Consider the following 17,791-nt stretch of genomic DNA (forward strand, 5'->3'; position numbering starts at 1 on the left):
CACGACCCGATTTTCGAGGCTTCGAAGAATCGAACTCATGACTAAAAGGACGAAATCGAAAACAAGCAAAAAGAAAATAAAAGAAAGGAAAAGCAAAGTAAAAGGATAAAAATACCATTCAATTAAAACAAAAGAGAAAGAAGATTTGTTTCGAAAATATTACAAAGGAAATTGCAAAGGTAAAAATGGAATACAAAATTAAAATCAAATATTTCAGATGGAAAATACAATTATGAAGAAAAATACAAAAGACTCTAAGTATGAAAACGGACAAAGGACTCTAAAAGATCGACCATGGACTGACGCTCCGGAACGACACCCCTCTGTGACCGCACAGCTCTCGAACACCTTCCCGAATCGACTGGTACCTGAAGAAAAAAAGAGAGAAAGGGGTGAGTATAAAAATATACTCAGTAAGCAGCCTACTTGTAGGCTCTTTTCGCATCCTTATCTTGGTAGGTAACCACGGTCATTCTTGGGTTTCTAAGGAGAGTGATCTAAGCTGCAACTCTCTTTTCTGTATCATAAAAGGCTTGCCCATCTTATGCAATGAAATGATCAGTGTCCTGAGGTGAGGCGATGAGGGGATCGTATGGCTAGATCTGAATACGTGACTCTCTCTCTGAACATCATCCGTGGACGTTAACTGACGACCCTCACACGGGACCATACATCCACAAAACGGGGTGCGACCCCCTATGTGCCGGTCAGTTACTGAGTCATCCTAAATAGCTCCACGTCCCCCCGCTCAGGGACGGGTTTCTACGACCCAGGAGTCTTGTTCAGAAGACCCCTTAGCTATCACCACTAGGTCTGGGCACCTGTCACACTTCCCTATCCGGATCTGCAAAGCTCAACGATCACCGTACCGGAGCTCTGTCTCGACGGTATGGTATCGGAGGAGAGAGGGAAGTGGAGGTTCTGATGACACTATCTTCACTGCTCAACTCTAGCGGGCTACCTACAGTTACCGTGGTGACCTATTATTCTTTCCAGGGTGGAACTTGGTGCCTTAGACTTAGATTCGTGTTTCTCTAGGATTCTCGTGCCTGGTGTCACAAACCTATCGGGTTTGGAATTCTGGGTTCTGGTTCCACCGGTAATCATTTCGCGGGTCTAATTGCACGGTATTCTAGAGGTCCCCCAATCTAGGGTCTCGTCTAGCTCATTTAGCCATAAGCATCCTAAATCTAAGCTCATAATTTCTTCCTATTCATACAGAAAGATAATACAAGCAATAATCATACAAAAGAGTTTACATGCAGTAGTTCATGCAAAATTATCAAACATGCTCAACGGGAAGATAACATCCATCTTTACCCGGAGCGCAGATTTCACAGGTTTCCCAACCTCCTCATGCATACATACATTATCAGAGTCTCAACCAAAACAGATTTAATACACATTTTGTACCTAGCTTTCCATAATCATCTTATATTCGCAATTTCTATAATAACACGCTAAGTCGGGCTAGCTAATTTCATAGGTGGTAGCATGCAAGCTTGTTCCTAGCGGTTCCTACAAGTACTGCTCGTGGAAATCCAAATGGCTACTTATTTGGTCGACGCGTGCCTTCCCAAGCTTGAATTATTTGCCGGAAAAGGTTCCAAAAATTCTGGAATTTTCTTGATAGGTCCTAATTCACATAAAAATAGGATCAGAGTTGAAATCGAGGCGAAAAACAAGCAAACGGAGGTCGAACGGAGGGAAAAAGATCACCCACGCGCCTACACGCGCTCTAGAGGGTGTTTTACGCGCGCGTGTCCACGCACGGCTTCCCGCGCAGTCGAGGGCCAGCGGCCGGTTCGGTTCGGTGTTCCTGGGTCGCGTGCGGAGCGCCGGATCGGACTCGGGTTGACCCGAATCCGCGCCCTGACGCGTGTCGAATAGCCAGTGGGGCACGCCTCCCCAACCCGCGGTCACCACGTGTCACTCGTCGGTCCCACCGCACTCCTCCATACGCCGGCAGACGCGTGGCGGCAAGGCCTCCTCTCTCTCCTCCTGCGTTTTTCCAAATTTTCCAGAAACGTGAGTTTTTGGCGTCTTCGATCTATTTTATTCCGATTTTCTTATCTTTCAATCCGTAATCCATATCAACAAAGTTCCTACACGCAAATTGTAGATCTCATATTCTACTTCTATAATATATTTTTCCTTTATTTTTTTTTCTTGAACACAGGATGAGTTAAGGCCGTCCAAATATACAGAAAAACTCACATTTTCTATTTTCGATCGCTTCACCAGAAGTCAAGACTAAACTCTGATTTTCGTCCGATTCTCGTCCAAGAACTTCAAGAACCTGTGAGAATCTTATTTTAGTCACATACCTCAAAAAATCCAGATCTAACGCTCATGAAACTCCTCACATCTAGATAAGATCGAAATAAGAAGTTCGGAACCTTACTTTGTCCGTTCTCGGATTTTCTTGCCGGAATGAGTGGATTCCACCACCCGAACTCCTTTTCCAGCACTGGGAGAAGTATTGCTTCGAAGTTTCTTGCCTTGGATTCGATCTCCAATGGCTATTTGTCATCTCTGTTCTTCCTCTCTCCCAAACCCTAACTTCTTCTCCTTTCTCCATTCTCACTCTTTTTCTTTTCTTTTCTCTCTCTTTCTTCTTGGAGCCCAAACAACTAGACCCCTTGGATAAGAGTAGGGGCAAAATGACCATTTTGCCCCTATGTTGTTATTTTTATTTTATTTATTTATTCATCTAAAAATTCGGGTATTACAAAAATTGACCTCCAAGCTTCAGAAGTCCTGACTTTGCTTGAATCTCCTTGAACGACCGAAAAAATGAAAAGTCGCCACAAAGAACAAGAGCAGCTGAAACTCCAATAGAGGCAACATATTTTTGAGCCACCATTGATCATCATCGTACTGTGTTGGAACATCTAAACATATTTCAAGTATAGTGTTTCTGGTCAGCAAATGTTGGTGAACATTCTGCTTTCCTTAAACTTGGTTCCAATCCAACGACATGTCAGACAACAAATGCCTAAGAAAATGACACACATCCTACCTGTATTAATGCTATTTTATTTTGTTGCTTTAGACCTCTTATCTGGTTGGCTATGAAGAGGGCTCATGCCTAAATTTAAGAGATAGGGACAACTAAAAGACAATAGAAGTGGGTTTGTGTTTATTCCTTTAATTGGAAGTTTGTTTCTTCACATGAAAATCCATAAATTTGTCCTCTCAGCTGCTGCTTCTTTGAAACTGTGTGTCATGATTCTCAAGTTCTCTCTCTGTCTCGTTTTTTTGTTTGCAAGTTCCCAGTTATTAAACGTATTGATGCTGATGCGCCGTCTCTGTGGTAGCATCTCTTATGCAACTTCTTTTCACCAATGTAATGTTTTAGAGTTAGATTATTGGTCGATTCCTAAAAAATAACATTTTATTTGCATACATTTTCACATGTTGTCTATGCTTTTAGACGAGCTTCTAAGACACGAATTTTAAAAAATTAAGCATCATCGGGTTCGTATTGATCTTCAATTGTTATCGATCACTCTAGCCGTGAATCGGGTTCTCATTCATGTGTCTTCTAAAAGGCCTTGCTTCCTATGCAACTTCTTGTTTAGTATTTCTTGATTCCTTTTTGCTTCTTCATCGTTTCAATTAGGATATGAATGGTTTCTATCTGGTTTTTCAATTTTCTTCCTTGAATTATTCAAAGAGAGTGGCTGATTTTGGAGAGTTATGATATACCCAAATGAATATAATGATCACTCAAGAAAAAGAATGATAAATATATAATAATACAACTGACTTTCTACAAATGAAATCTCTGCCAATCTTTCAAAAAAAAGAAGAAAAAAAAAAAAGGTAAAAGGCATTTGAAACACCACGCCCTCCTCCCTTCATCTCATACACATAATTGGAGCTTCTTCTGTTTTTGGTGCTTTTGGAGGTTGCATCAATGGATGATATAAGTGAGCGCTAAAGCCAGCAGCATTAGAATGTATGCTATGCCTTGGTCTATTGCGGTGCCTGCAACATAATCAAATCCTTTCTCAATTTAGGGAGATTCATTTTCAGAACGCAATAACTCTTCTCTTCAAATACCAGAAACCCATTTTCAATTTAAGCAGATTTAGCTGTTTTTGAAGATGAGAGTTGGTTTCAAAACCATTCTCGGATTTCCAGTCATCTCTCCCCTGTAAAATTTTCAAGAATCAAACAGAAAATGTCTACAAAAGGCAGGTTTTTGTGGGAGAAAAGAGTGGATTTTGTTTCAATTCAAACAAGGAGACACATTCCCCAAAACCCATTTCCAATTCAAGGAGATCCAATTGAATTGGTACTGGTTAGAACATGGATTTTGAAGAGAAGAGAAGAGAAGAGTTGATTCTAAAGCCATTTTTTGATATCCAGTCATTTTCCCAGCAAGTTTCTCAAGAAACAAACAGAAAAAACTAACAAGGATAAAGGGAACTAACCATCGCTAGTGGGAGCCGGAGCTGGAGAAGAGGCATGCTCAGCTCGAGATACAGGCAACATGACAACATAAAAGATAGCAATAATCACAGCATAGATTCCAAAACAAGCCCTCAAAACAGCCATCTCTGTCTCTCTGTTCAATCCAAAATGCCCTTTCTTCCTCAATAAAAGACAGAAAAACAAGAAGAACAAGAAGAAGAAGAAGAAGAAGAAAATTGAGAGCTGTGAATGAGGATGGCTATGGAGGGATTTGGGTTTAGTACTGTTTGGGTTTCAACCGCTAAAGTCTTGGGAATCCACGCCAACCCATGTGAGTCTTCATTCTCTTTCTCTCTCTCTCTAAAGATTCCTTCTTTTTTATGCTGCTTTGCTGGATCCTTAATTTACTTTACAAAAAGACAGAATGTAAACTGGTTCTTGCCTAATTCCTTATCTGCTTATTTGGGAAGCCACCCCTTTGCTGGCAACGTTTTCCCTCTATTTCCCTATTTTTGGCTTCTTTTCTCTGCCAACGCCCTTTACAGCAATCTTGTGGCTGTGTATGATTGTATTACATTTAAACATGGTCCATGCTTTCTTCCATTTGTCTCCTATAATTCAAAACTCTTAAGGTTCAAAACCGACAAGAGAATGTTTCGAGTACAATCATAAATCTACAAACCAAATGTAGATTACACAATTCTATGTTTGTGTGATCTATTCATTAGCATAATTCAAATACGAGTTAGAACAAAACCGAACTTCCTAACTCGAGCTTAGTGAAGCAAGAGTCAAACATCCAGTTAAGAAATCAAGCAATTTCACTTACACCTTAGAGTCCTACATAACAGTCCGTGGAGCTTTTCTTCTTGAGAATAAATTCTTGTTGCCAGTTCATTAGAGTTGTGATTGTTCGAAACCATTCTGTCATCACATGGGTATCTTCATAAGAACTACCAACCACAATCATTGTTCTTCAACAGAGATTCTTTTCCCTATTCACTCATGAACTTGAGAACAATTTATAAGACTTTTAGCATCCTAAGTAGATGGTGCAACTAATACTTTTGAGAAATGAACCAAAATATTTGTATTGGAATAGGAGAATCAAGGGCTCATACAAAAAACTGTAAAATATTTTCTTTTACAAAATTATTTTTGAGAATTGTAATCAAATAACTTATTTACGATGCTCCAAAACAGGCCTCAATTTTCTTTGTAACATATTGCCATAAAGGGTACAGAATTACAACGTAGACCTGTCCAAGATAGTCGATAGAAATATATAATCATCCTATATACACAAAACTTAAGATGAGATTCACAGGTGGTGGTCTATCAATATAGCTTTCCTCTTAACAAGTATCCAACATAATCATAATCTACGCTATTTTCCAACTAAATAACCATTTTTTGGAGCTGCTTCAAGCAGAGGGTTTTGAATCTTACATATGCATTTGTTTAGCCGGTGGAATCAATGAGATCATGTCATGCTGGTAGAAAGAAAGGATCTTCTTTATTTCCATATATCTCGAACAACTGCTTGGAGTAATGCGTTGCTAACTTTCTGCAGAGGTTAATGGCATTTGGGTCATACTCCTCCAACTCTCTAACAGATTTGTTGAGATTGCCTTGCGGATCGCCGTCCGTGAGGAACTCAGCCAACCTAGTGCCCCTGTAACAGACATTAAAGTGAGTGAGCAAAATTTATCAAAAAACTTATTTTGGTATGAACTCGCTCTCTTCGCGTGCCAACAATATGTCCAACTTCTTAGATATAGATCTTCCGTGTTTGTTTTCCCTGGTTGTATATGATAAAACGTTTATCCAAGAAAAAGGGAAAGAAGGTTGGAAATCATACTTGATAGCATCAAACTTGCTGAATCCTCTCTTGTTAGAAAATAATGATTCTTTACTAACTTTTTCCTCAGAAGTTTGCTGTCGATAAAGAGCACACACAGCCTTCATACACAATTCAGGATCCTTACCAAAAGCTGCGAGCATATCAGCCTCATACTCCCATTTCAACTCCTTTTTTCTCCTCCCTAGCTTAGATATTATCTCTTCATACCCTTCACTGCAATTTGATAAATCTTCTGACTGAGCGCTTCCAACATCTGAAGCATCGGAGCTGTCAACAATAAATCGATCCAAGCTTTCACTCTCAGAATCTTGCTCTGAAACAGTATCTTCCAGTTCATCTTCAGCATCCTTCATTCCATTATCGATATTAATGATCTGGCTTGAAGGGTATTTCTTTCCACTTTCTTTCTCGTAGCAATGTCTTAATGATACTAAACGCCGCCTTGCAGGGGTTGCACTATCCACAACTTTGTCACATGCAGAAGTAGTAGCAGCAGGGCCATCATTCAATTCTAAGCTTACTTGTGTATGGTTTGTTTTCTGAATTGGCATTCTCTTCAATTTGCAGATTGGAACATTATCATCATCATCAGTTTCAGTGTCGCTCGTTATAATATTAGAAGCCCGTTTCCTTTTGGGTGTAGAATTAAAGATGAAATCACCACTAAAAGCTTCCATAATTTCCACATTTTTGGTACCACTCAATTTGTTTTCATTGCTTATTTTCTCCTCAGAACTAGTACATCCACATCCACTTAAATCTTGAGCTGCTGAAACACAGATAGAGGGCGATTTGGCAATAGTCGGATCATCACTATCGTCAATGTTAATGATACCATGTAAAGGTCTGGAAACAGCTGGAGTTAATGGTGCCATCTTTTTTATGGGGCTCTCTTCTTCAAAATTCAACTGTTTTCTAACTTGATTTCCATGCTTGAAATAAAATTCTATACAACGGAATTTCTTCCCTCTCTCAAGGGAAACAGTATGATGGTGTGGTGAACCATTTGGAGGTGTTCCTATCATTAGAGCATATCCACCAAACACAGAAGGAAAAGAAATGGTTAGAAAACAGTCAACCTGAATTAATTAGGTCAAAGTGTTCATGGCTACTCATCTAAGATATTGTATACTATGATCCAATCCTACATATCATTGAAGTGTTGAGTGGTCGTCTTATATGGTATTGAGTGCGAAAAAGGAAAAAAGACAAGATAAGGAATACCTGCTTGCAAGTCTCTAATATCTTTACAGAGGGAATGACGGTTAGAGGCCACGCAATCCAAAACATGAGCTTCGGGACTCAAGGGTGATCCAGTTTCCCCTTCAAGCCTCCCAGAAAGCACTGGCCCGTCATCTTCGAGAACAAAACTTTCATCCAACTTCGAGATCTTAGTCTCCAATTTTTTGAACTTATCTTTCCACATCTCAGCTTCACTTTCAGCCTTCTTCTTCTCAACAGCCAAAACATTATTCTCAATTAGAAGCTGAACAACCTCATTTTCCTCATCAGTCTTACCAATTAAATTCATAGCTCCTTTGTTTCCATCCTCAAAACAAATTGGCTTTCCATCTCCAGCACAACTAACCTGCTGCCCCGGTTCACGACCCTTCTCCATCCGAACAGCTAGCTCTTCTTCAATTGCTGACTTTTCTGACTCCAAATTCTTCAATTGGCCTTGAAGTAATTCACACTCAATCTTCTTTGTCTGAATCGTCAATTCTAACTCTTCACATTTCTTTTCAGCTCTTTCACACCTCAATTTCAATTCATTACACTTACATACATCGCTTAGTTTATGTCTAACTTCCTCCACATCCATCTTCAAATCCAACATAAGCACCAAACAAATCAACTCTGAAACAAATAACGCCACCACGTTTCAATTGCATACCTGAGTTCAATATATTTAAAAAGAAGGATCAAAACCAGCTTAGAAGTCAAAATTATCTTTTGTCAGCAATTTCTCTGTTTCCTCGGCAGCAAAACAACAAACAAAAGCGACAGACAACCAAACCACCCCATTTCCCAAATTAATACATCTTTGAGTTTCAGGGTTTCAATGAATTCATACGAGGCAAATCTCTCCGAAAAAATTCGATCAAGTTCCCAGTACCAAAAAGGAATTATTTTATTTCATTCTCAGTTTCCTTTTTCTCCCCCGGGTTTTCTAGGCCAAACACGATAGAACAAAATGAAACAACAACGAAATGCTAAAGACAAAGAAGCGTAAACTTAAAAATCAAATGGAGCCGGTCAAATTGGAAATGGGTATTTAGGGTTACAGAAATTATCTGAATGCACTTGGAAGAGTTGAAGAGCGATCAGGAACTTACCGGTGTCGCCATGCTTCGCAAAGAAGGAAGGTGAATTGTCCGTTTCCCCGCGAAACCCCTTTTATTTCTGTATTTTGACAATTATACCCTTCCCTTTATTAAAATGTTAAAAAAATATAGGTCTATTTATATGTAAACGAAGCTTGGGGAGTTTTTTTACTCTCTCATAATTTCTGGATTTCCCATTTTGCCCTTCCTAATTTAAATATAGCTATTTATTTATTATATTAAACAATATTTAAATCCAATCTTCACACTTTCTACTAATTCATGCATATCTGAATAATAAATATCATTTAAACATTATTTGAATAAAGGTTTTAAAATCTACACCTTTATTATATTCCATTTATATAAAAATTAAATTAATAAAAATATTCCTAAATTTTATATTTATCCAAAGGAAATTGCTTCTTGGACCCTCAAAAATTTCGAAATAGTTAATATCTTATTTTAAAAATACTCTTAAATTTAACAAAGTTTCAGTATCTCCGTATAAACAAGAAAGGTCGAAAAATACGTTTAGAAAACTTCTTGTTTCTTTTCATTGATTTTTTTTTAGGGTAGATATAATTGGCAAGCGGTCATACGGGTTCGTCAATCTTGTGTCCGATTGAAATTTGGCAAACTTTCATCTTTCATATTTACAGACTTAACTCTAGAGCCACATGCTGAAAATCATATAAGAATCCCGACTTTTGAGGTTATGATTGTGGTCTTGGGCTCTACCACCCCTCTTCAAGCTTGTCTTCGACACTCGTGTCGTCATCGATTGAAATTTAGTGAGCCTTCATTTTTCATAGAGACAAACTTAATTCCAGAGTCGTATGCTGAAACTCGTATCGAAACCCTGACTTCAGAGGTTGTGGTTGTGGTCCAAAGCCTTACCCGACCATTTTCGAGCTTGTCTTCGACACTCGTGTTGTCATCGTTTCCTGTAATCTTGTTTATATATCAGCTGGCTTAAATGCACACTCGTCAGGGTATGTTAGATGATGCACCATCCTCCTCAATCATATCATGATACTTATTTGTGTCGCCCCTCACGTGACCGAATGGGCAAAGGTAGCCCCTTATCTGTCCGGCAAGGTTGTGATGCTCGGCTTACTCTATCAGGCACTCTTCCACCTCCTAAGTTTTTCGCTGGTGAAAGGCCTTCTATCATCCAAAGAATGGGATCCAATTCTAAACAATGGTTCAGTACTCACTCACAAGATCTAGAGATGATTGAATTCGTGGAATATCTAGAGTCGAACAAAGAAGTTGTGAGTCTCGAACGTGTAGTTAAAGATGACTCAAGTATCAAACAAAAAGGTGTATTTTGTCCGAGGTCTCCAAAGAAGAAGTCTAGCCTCCATTAAAAGCAAATCGTTCGACATTAACCACCAAAACCTTATTATAACATGCCATAAAACTGGCTGCTGAGACTGTTAAGCAGAGAATGGAAGGGCGAGAAGGTCTTATAACTGGATCACTACTTGCTGTTTCAATGTTGTTATCATCTCTTCATTCATAGGCCTTGTCAAGCTTTTCTTTTTTTCTTGTTTGAAAATGGTTGCTATATATGGATTGAAGATGACAAGGTTTGGAGAAACAAAAGGCTTAAAGGTATAAATGCCGTTGTTTAATGACTCTATGGCTGCACAACTTGAAAGCTATTCTGAACACTATATTCACATTCCAATTGCTGTGCTCAGAGCCATTACTGAACCATAAAGACCAGACTCAAAAACAGACCTCTAATGGCTACTAACCAACTTTTTCAAACCTTCTTTCCACATTTTCTCTAATGCATTTTTAACCCTTTCTTTTGTTCACTTTACATCCAATTGTATACCCATTGAGTAACGAATACATCTTTATAACCAGAAAATAAGTTGTTTTAGCCCAAGTGTGAATTACAGATAATTCCCCGGCCCCATTTATCATTTTCCGCTTAAACGAGCAATCCCTGTCTCGTACAAACAAATCGCTTCACCCTACCAATTTATAATCTCTATTTTACAAATGTGAGGTTGATATTGTTTCTTAGATTAAAGGGTTCTTGTCACTTCCCTTGTGAAGTTAAAAGCAGCTAGGAACAGAGATTCAGTTATGTAGAGAGACAAGATAAAGGTTTTGTATGATGTGAAGTTTAAGAAAAAGATGAACAATAATGTTTGGTTTCAAAAATTTGTCCCATTGAAACAGGTGGTGGCACTGTTTGATGTCAACAATAGAGACAAAAAAGGCGTACACAAAAGCAGTTAAGACATGAGATTGAATAGAGGCCTTTAAGCACTCTCCAATAACACTCACTGGACACTGCAATCAACACTGTTTATCCAAACCCTAAATTTCTCCAAGTTCCAATGGCAGAACAAAATAATTTTTTTATTATTATTTTTAAATTTGAGTATTAAATATGAATGATCGTTCTCGCAGGACCCACGATCCCGATGTGCAAAGTCTAGAATACTTCAAATTTTAAATGCTGAAATGTCTGAAACTGCATACAGAATCTGATCAAAGTATTTATTTTTATGTTTTTTTAAAAAAATTTAAAGTGTTCTTCCAACGCGTAATAGTCTTGATATAATCTTTCACGTACACACTCATCAAAAACAATTTCCAATTCGTGTTGTAGCTAGACAACTTCATCTCTTTCTTGTTTTGTGCCTAAATCTTCGACCCCTTAGTTCTAGTAAATATATCACATTATGTGTATTTGAGAGCATACCGATAAAATGAACAAAAGAGGAACAATTAACATGATACGATCAGAGATCTAATGATGTAATCGGATCATGAACTAATTTGTTGATGTTTCATCACCAAGTTTGAAAAGTGTCAAATTTTTATTACAGAAAATCCTAAAGATAGAGAGTGCTTCAAAAAGTTCCTCGACAAAATAGAGAAAAAAACATGTTCCAAAGAATGAATCAAATGTCTAAATGTTTTAGGGGACCAAAACCGTGTCTTTTTTGGGAAACAAATGACAATAAAGCCAAGATTCACCCAAACAAAGAGAGATAAAGAAAAATAAATGAAAAAAAGTGATGAAAATGGACATTTTGGTGGAAGAACAATAGATATTTGGAGGAAGAGGGGGCACAAATAAGAAGAAGACATTCGTTTTGGTGAAATGGGTGAAGGTGGGTGGGGCTAAAACAGGCATAAACTCTCCCAACTACCCAAAACCTGACGGGTCATTGCCTACTAAATGAACAAAAACTAAGCCCTCAATTCAAAAATTTTGTCTTTTACTTTCAAAAATCGTACCAAAATTAAAGGAAAGGACATTGTATTGTGTTAGATTCATGTTTGTCTTTTTTAAAGAACACACAACCACTGCTCATCATAATGCATGACAACTCCCTTTTCTCGATCTCTTTTTTAACTTACTTAAAAACTCGATTATTCAATAAAAACGTCACAATCTGACTGATAAAGGTCGCATCGTCTAAAGATAAAAATAGTAATGTCTAGTAGGGTCTTTAGCGAAATTGTGAGAGGGCAAGAAAGGGCTAGAAAGATCCTGCATTTTGTCCACCCTCTAAAGCTTTACAAATAAAAGTTATGGTCCTACAACCTTTTCACTCAGCTACTCCACTTGAACACTTTCACTCATACACCAACATTCTTACCCTTTTGTTTATTTTTCATTTTTACCTATGTTTTTTTACCATCATCATGTTCTTGTCTTGCAAATTTGTAAGCTTAACTTCTTAATCGTCAATAACCAAGAGAAAAGTTTGGTTTTTTGTTTCTTTGTCTTCTTTGAAATGATATCAAAAGGGAGGGTTTGTAAGTGAATGATATATAGATGTCGAATTGAATAAGGGAGGAGGGAAGTACTGCAGCCTTCCAACGGTTAAAGGACATGAATGGAGACAAGTCATCCCATATGGGACATCCAAATCTAATATGCAATCAACATTGTAGGACCCAGCTCCACGTCTGACATCTGTCCGATCACGGCCACACACAATTCCCGAGGTTCTCCGAGTTCTCTCCGAACCCTAGAATCACGAAACTAACTCAAACACCTTACAAAATAACCGTTGAATATAAGTTTAAGTTTGACATGTTCGATTTCTAGTCGTTGTAGGTTCATAATACTGATTTTAAATTCTCTCTTACCTCTAACGGTATAAAATCGTCTTGAAACTCGAAGGTTTTTGTAGCGAAAGAAGAAGGAAGGAGAGAGGAAGAAGGGTTCTAATTAATGGTGGGAGAGTAATGTAAAGCTCATACATTTCGTGGGTGTGTATTGAATGAGGGATTCAGATTGGGAAATGAATGAAGTTTTTAGAGAGAGAAAGAGAAGGACCCATTGGGCCATGTAATTTAATATGTTATAATTATTACAACTTGGATTTATATTTATTGAAAAAAAAAAGTTGTTGTTTTTAAATTTTGTCCCACATTCCACATCCAATCTTAATGTAGCTTGTTATGTTCATATATGTACAAAATTGGTAGCTTTGTTGCTTCTCTTTCTCTATATTTATTATGCCTTTATAAAGTCCATCATACAGATGCTGTGAGCATGCTACGTATCGATATTAATGAACGAACATCCGTTTTATTATCGATCGTTCTTCGTTATCGTTCTTACAAGTTTGTAATTTTGATTAACACATGGGTTAGGACTCAAAATTTGCCTTAATTTTTGTTGTTAAATTGGATTATTTGAAGAGAGAGAGAGAGAGAGAAAGAGGGTTGGTGAGGATGGTAAATGAGGAAATTGATGGATGCTAAAAACAAAGGGGAGTGGGGAAATTGAGAACCTGCAAGTTGTGTTAGTTTTGTTACAAATATTGAATACCATATTACTTAAGTCGCTTTCTTCTTTATTGTAATGTGTCATCAATTCCTGAACCTCTTTCAATGTGCGCACAGGCACGCCATCTCCGTGCCTCCTCTCTGATACATACATCCTTCTCCCTCCTCTCGGAAGCATGTGATAATGGAGATTCGAATATTTAACCTTTTCGATACCATAATGAGTTAAATTAAGTTCAAGTTGACAATAATATTACTTAAACGTGTCGGATGATTGGAGGTTTAGTTATATAGAAGGAAGATCAGAATATGGCAGAAAGAAGACAAGAAGTAGGAGAAAAAAGGCATCTTGAAAAGTGAAAACAATCTAGACGTGACATATACATTAGTTAGAAATGGATGTGAAAAACTTTCCTTAAAAAACGCGTTTTTAAACTGGGTAGTTGGGATAATAGGGCTCAAACCGGAGGTGGACAAAATTTTCATTATTTTTGGCTTTTTCTTGTTGCATATTCTTGATCACAAACTCTTTATTAAGCCCTAAATTGATCATATTCTTGATCATAGTGTAAGTGAATATACATACCATTTAGATTCCAAGTCCTAGCCACCATAAAAATCTAATTAATGAACAAATTTTTTGATATTTCATGTTTTAAATTGGTAAAAAATAGAAGTGGGTCTTGTGCATAATCAAGTATAAGATAAGCAAAACACAGAGTTCTCACCTTTAACATGTTATTATTAATGAACTCATAATGATTAGGTTGATGATGATGAAATTATTATACCACAAATGGTGTCCAATCTGAGTGTCTTGTGTAGTACAATGGTACAAGAAGAGTTAAGGTTTGGGAAGACGGGACGTGAAAGCCAAGCCACCGATAATGTAAGAACCAAATTTGTCAAAGAATCTAAACCCAAACCACTTGGAATTCCGTGTTTATAAGAACCCTTTTTTGATGTTCTTCTTGTTCTTCATATTTCAAGGGGTTTGTCCCTGCTGGCCGTCTGATCCTCACACATCCAACGGTGAGTATTTGAAGAGAGGTAATAACTCAGAAAATGGTGTTGATGGTGACACTTTAGTCCCTTTCATACTCTCGCTCCTCTTATTAACTTCCTCTTAGGCATACCCATCTTTTCTTGGTCTTTACAATATATATATCTTCCTCCATTTTCTTCTCTATTTGTGTCCGCCACTTTTTCAACAACAAAAATCCAAACTTTGTGTTTCTTTGGCTCTAGGGAACACAAACATACACCACCATGGTTGCTAGTTTAGCTCAATTTTGCCAACCAAATCAAGAATTTGTCGATAATACAACTCCCCATCTCCAAGGAGATGACCTCTTCAGTATCTTTGAGAGTTTGGAGAGTGTTGCCGAGTTCAGTATGATCGAGGACGATATCGAACCAACCAAAGACGGCGAGGAGACCACAAGCTTGGTTTTCTCCGAGACTGAGCTCGAGGCTTCGCCGAAAACAAAGCGATTGAAGACGACAACGACAACGACAATGGCAAAGGCTTCTCCCTTGGAGGAAGCAAACCCTGATGGAACTCAAAGAATTTCCCACATTACGGTGGAGCGCAACCGTAGGAAGCAAATGAACGAGCATTTGTCTATCTTGAGGACCCTCATGCCTTGCTTCTATGTCAAAAAAGTAAGCAATATCAAAAATGTGTTCAAATTTTTACTCTTTTTTTCATAAGGGTTTTGTGAATTGTTGTTGATTGTGACGTTGGGATTTTAGGGAGATCAAGCTTCAATAATTGGAGGGGTGGTGGAATACATCAAGGAGTTGCAACAAGTTCTTCAATCACTGGAGGCCAAGAGGCAAAGGAAAGTTTATAGTGAAGGGTTGAGCCCTAGGGTAGTTTCAAGTCCAAGGCCTAATTTACAAATGAGTCCAAGAAAACCACCACTAAGTCCTCGCCTTAACTTGCCAATTAGCCCAAGAACTCCACAACCCACTAGCCCTTACACCAAGCCTCCAAGGTTGCAACAACCTCCCACCACCGTGGCCGCCGCCACCGCAAGCAGCGGCTGCACCACCAATATGGCTAACAACAACAACTCATTAGAGCCATCCCCTTGTAATTCATCTTCAACCACATATTCCTCCATTGACAATGCTAACAATGCCAACAATGATCTTGTGGCCAATTCAAAATCAGCCATAGCTGAAGTTGAGGTGAAGTTCACAGGTCCAAATGTGGTTTTGAAGACAGTTTCTCCTCCAATTCCTGGGCAAGCTGTGAAGATCATTTCTGCACTTGAGCACCTCTCCCTTGAAATTCTCCATGTCAAGATCACCACACTTGATCAAACCATGATTAACTCTTTCACAATTAAGGTATACACAAACAACAACAACACCAATAAAGTTTCAAGCTTTCATCCTTAACTTCATAACCCATTAAGTAATTCTTTGTTCTTATTGATTTTAAGTTGATTAAAGTAAAAAATTTCTTCTGGGTATCTCAAAAGTAAAAGTCTTTTTTCCCTTATGTGTTATATTTGCTTTTGTGTATCAAAACTTTTAGCACAAGCACCAAAGCACTCCATTTCTTGGCATGTTCAAGGTTTGTTTAGGCTCACAGATGGCTTCCATGCATGGACAAAAATGGCTCGAATTTCAGAGATGAAATGGTAGCTCTTTTGCATGTTTTCAGAGGAGAAAGCCCTCAAATTTACGCCCAAATTTGGATATCTTTTCTTGATTTTTGTTGCTATCTTCCATGATGATCTTTAGTTTTGATAGCTATGATGATGATTGTAATATGGGTTCTTTTTGGTTCTTTAATTTATAGATTGGAATTGAATGCCAACTTAGTGCGGAGGAACTGGCTCACCAAATTCAGCAAACATTCTGCTAATTGAAGGGTTACTTAATTGCTTGCATGGAGTCTCTCTCTCTCTCTCTCTCTCTCTCTCTCTCTCTACTTTCTCTCTCTACAGAAGAAAAAAAAAAGAGTACGGAGCAGAAATAAAAGAGGAAGTGGGGGAGGGATTGTCATCACTACCCATTAACCAATTACTGTAACTCTCTTTTTGTAGATTCTTTTTTCAAGTTATAAACTCTTCATCATTCCTATCTTTTAGTTGCTCTTTTTCTCATCAAATCATCTCTAATTCTAACCTAAAATTTAAAAATCAAAGTCCTTCTTGAGTATATCTTGCATCTACTATCATATAACTACCTTATCTACTTGTTATAACGTGTTTTGTCTCGACCCAAATGTTTTATAGAAAAAATTTAATGAATTCTTATAATTGAGCCAGGGAGGAAAGTGTCAATTAATTAAAAGTGAAAGAAGTGATATTAAGGGGTCAGAATCATACTACATCAGCTAGCCTTCTGATTTTGATGATACATTAAGAAAATTTTACAAAGATTTGTGCGGGTTTCCTGTTATGGCCCAACCATAATTGGCCTACTGGTATTTATACAAATTCAAGTTAAATTAATTGGACTAGTACAGCTGCCATAAGAGCTAGACACCTGGTGATGTGCTAACGAGGACACTAAACTTCGAAGGGGGTAGATTGTAGGATCTCACATCGATCATAAGACGCTGATCCCCAAAAGGGGTGGATTGTAGGATCCCACATCGATTGGAGAGAAGCTCGAGTGCTAGTGAGGATGCTGGATCTTGAAGGCAGGTGGATTGTGAGATCTCACATCGATTAGAGAGGGGAACGAGTGCCAATGAGGATGCTAGGCCTTGAAATGAGGTGGATTGTGAGATCCCGTTGGGGGGAGAACAAAGCTTTCTTTATAAGGGTGTGGAAACATCTCACTAAACTAAACAGACGCATTTAAAAATCTTGAGGGAAAATATGAAAGGGAAAACTAAAAAATGACAATATTTGCTAGCCTTAGACTTGGGTGGTTAGATATGAAAGGGAAAACTAAAAAATGACAATATTTGCTAGCCTTGGACTTGGGTGGTTACAGTTTGTATTAGAACTAGACACCGGGCAGCATGCCAGCAAGGACGCTGAAACTCGAAGGGAGGTGGATTGTGGGATTCCACATTGATTGGAGATGAGAACGAGTGTCGTTGGCCCCGAAGGGGGGGGTGAATTTTGGGATCCCACGTTGATTAAAGAGAGAAACAAGTGCCACGAAAACGCTGGGCCTTGAAGGGGATGTGGATTGTGAGATCTCACACTGATTGGGGAAGAGAACGAAACATTATTTATAAAGGTGTGAAAACCTCTCCCTTGCAGACGCGTTTTAAAAACTTTAATTCAGCGAACGACAAACTTACACGGGGAAGTATCACTAACTACTTCCCTAACTTTGTCATGTATGTAAACAATACTATAAATGAAATTATGAAAACTTTTCTCTTAAAAAAAAAAAAAAAGTGAAGTTCCAAAACTAAGGAGAT

The 17,791-nt window shown here is 38.1% G+C and overlaps 4 protein-coding genes across 9 annotated transcripts; 1 reads left to right on the forward strand and 3 right to left on the reverse strand.

The window, feature by feature from the left end:
- Nucleotides 1-87: 87 nt before the first annotated feature.
- Nucleotides 88-2,733, reverse strand: LOC111449505. Of its 6 annotated transcripts, none has more exons than XR_002711643.1 (4): nt 2,405-2,733; nt 2,218-2,299; nt 1,724-2,001; nt 940-1,636 (listed from the first exon to the last, which is right to left on the reverse strand). XR_002711643.1 is itself a non-coding variant. In XM_023089418.1 (3 exons), exons 1-3 carry the CDS (start codon nt 2,669-2,671, stop codon nt 214-216), a joined length of 504 nt encoding a protein of 167 aa, XP_022945186.1. In that variant the 5' UTR covers nt 2,672-2,733; the 3' UTR covers nt 88-213. The 6 variants fall into 6 exon arrangements, 1 of the variants encoding a protein (XP_022945186.1); XR_002711642.1 differs by having other exon boundaries at nt 1,720-2,001; XM_023089418.1 differs by lacking the exons at nt 940-1,636; nt 1,724-2,001 and adding an exon at nt 88-368.
- Nucleotides 2,734-3,707: 974 nt separating this feature from the next.
- On the reverse strand, nt 3,708-5,013 carry LOC111449506 (arabinogalactan peptide 22-like). The gene is made up of 3 exons (XM_023089419.1): nt 4,706-5,013; nt 4,443-4,613; nt 3,708-3,993 (listed from the first exon to the last, which is right to left on the reverse strand). The coding sequence occupies exons 2-3, from the start codon at nt 4,564-4,566 to the stop codon at nt 3,920-3,922; spliced, it is 198 nt and encodes a 65-aa protein (XP_022945187.1). The 5' UTR covers nt 4,567-4,613; nt 4,706-5,013; the 3' UTR covers nt 3,708-3,919.
- Nucleotides 5,014-5,602: 589 nt separating this feature from the next.
- On the reverse strand, nt 5,603-8,701 carry LOC111449502. Its single transcript, XM_023089414.1, has 4 exons — nt 8,623-8,701; nt 7,511-8,180; nt 6,284-7,304; nt 5,603-6,097 (listed from the first exon to the last, which is right to left on the reverse strand). Exons 2-4 carry the CDS (start codon nt 8,121-8,123, stop codon nt 5,911-5,913), a joined length of 1,821 nt encoding a protein of 606 aa, XP_022945182.1. The 5' UTR covers nt 8,124-8,180; nt 8,623-8,701; the 3' UTR covers nt 5,603-5,910.
- A 5,896-nt stretch (nt 8,702-14,597) lies between these two features.
- On the forward strand, nt 14,598-16,354 carry LOC111449504 (transcription factor SPEECHLESS-like). Its single transcript, XM_023089416.1, has 3 exons — nt 14,598-15,054; nt 15,145-15,747; nt 16,205-16,354. The coding sequence occupies exons 1-3, from the start codon at nt 14,659-14,661 to the stop codon at nt 16,268-16,270; spliced, it is 1,065 nt and encodes a 354-aa protein (XP_022945184.1). The 5' UTR covers nt 14,598-14,658; the 3' UTR covers nt 16,271-16,354.
- The last annotated feature ends 1,437 nt before the right edge of the window (nt 16,355-17,791 follow it).

Source organism: Cucurbita moschata, unplaced genomic scaffold (assembly GCF_002738365.1).
Source record: "Cucurbita moschata cultivar Rifu unplaced genomic scaffold, Cmos_1.0 Cmo_Scf00011, whole genome shotgun sequence".
NCBI lineage: Eukaryota > Viridiplantae > Streptophyta > Magnoliopsida > Cucurbitales > Cucurbitaceae > Cucurbita > Cucurbita moschata.

Excerpts from the sequence above, each read along its gene's own strand:
- LOC111449505 (XM_023089418.1), bottom strand. The coding sequence starts at position 2,671 with ATGGTCATTTTGCCCCTACTCTTATCCAAGGGGTCTAGTTGTTTGGGC. Across the intron at positions 2,300-2,404 it reads AAAATCCGAGAACGGACAAA|GTTCTTGAAGTTCTTGGACG; the intron begins GTAAGGTTCCGA and ends AGATTCTCACAG. Across the intron at positions 369-2,217 it reads AGCGATCGAAAATAGAAAAT|GTACCAGTCGATTCGGGAAG; the intron begins GTGAGTTTTTCT and ends TTTTTTCTTCAG.
- LOC111449506 (XM_023089419.1), bottom strand. The coding sequence starts at position 4,566 with ATGGCTGTTTTGAGGGCTTGTTTTGGAATCTATGCTGTGATTATTGCT. Across the intron at positions 3,994-4,442 it reads TCCGGCTCCCACTAGCGATG|GCACCGCAATAGACCAAGGC; the intron begins GTTAGTTCCCTT and ends ATTATGTTGCAG.
- LOC111449502 (XM_023089414.1), bottom strand. The coding sequence starts at position 8,123 with ATGTTGGATTTGAAGATGGATGTGGAGGAAGTTAGACATAAACTAAGC. Across the intron at positions 7,305-7,510 it reads TATTAGAGACTTGCAAGCAG|GAACACCTCCAAATGGTTCA; the intron begins GTATTCCTTATC and ends CTCTAATGATAG. Across the intron at positions 6,098-6,283 it reads AGCAAGTTTGATGCTATCAA|GGGCACTAGGTTGGCTGAGT; the intron begins GTATGATTTCCA and ends TGTCTGTTACAG.
- LOC111449504 (XM_023089416.1), top strand. The coding sequence starts at position 14,659 with ATGGTTGCTAGTTTAGCTCAATTTTGCCAACCAAATCAAGAATTTGTC. Across the intron at positions 15,055-15,144 it reads CTTGCTTCTATGTCAAAAAA|GGAGATCAAGCTTCAATAAT; the intron begins GTAAGCAATATC and ends TTGGGATTTTAG. Across the intron at positions 15,748-16,204 it reads TTAACTCTTTCACAATTAAG|ATTGGAATTGAATGCCAACT; the intron begins GTATACACAAAC and ends TTTAATTTATAG.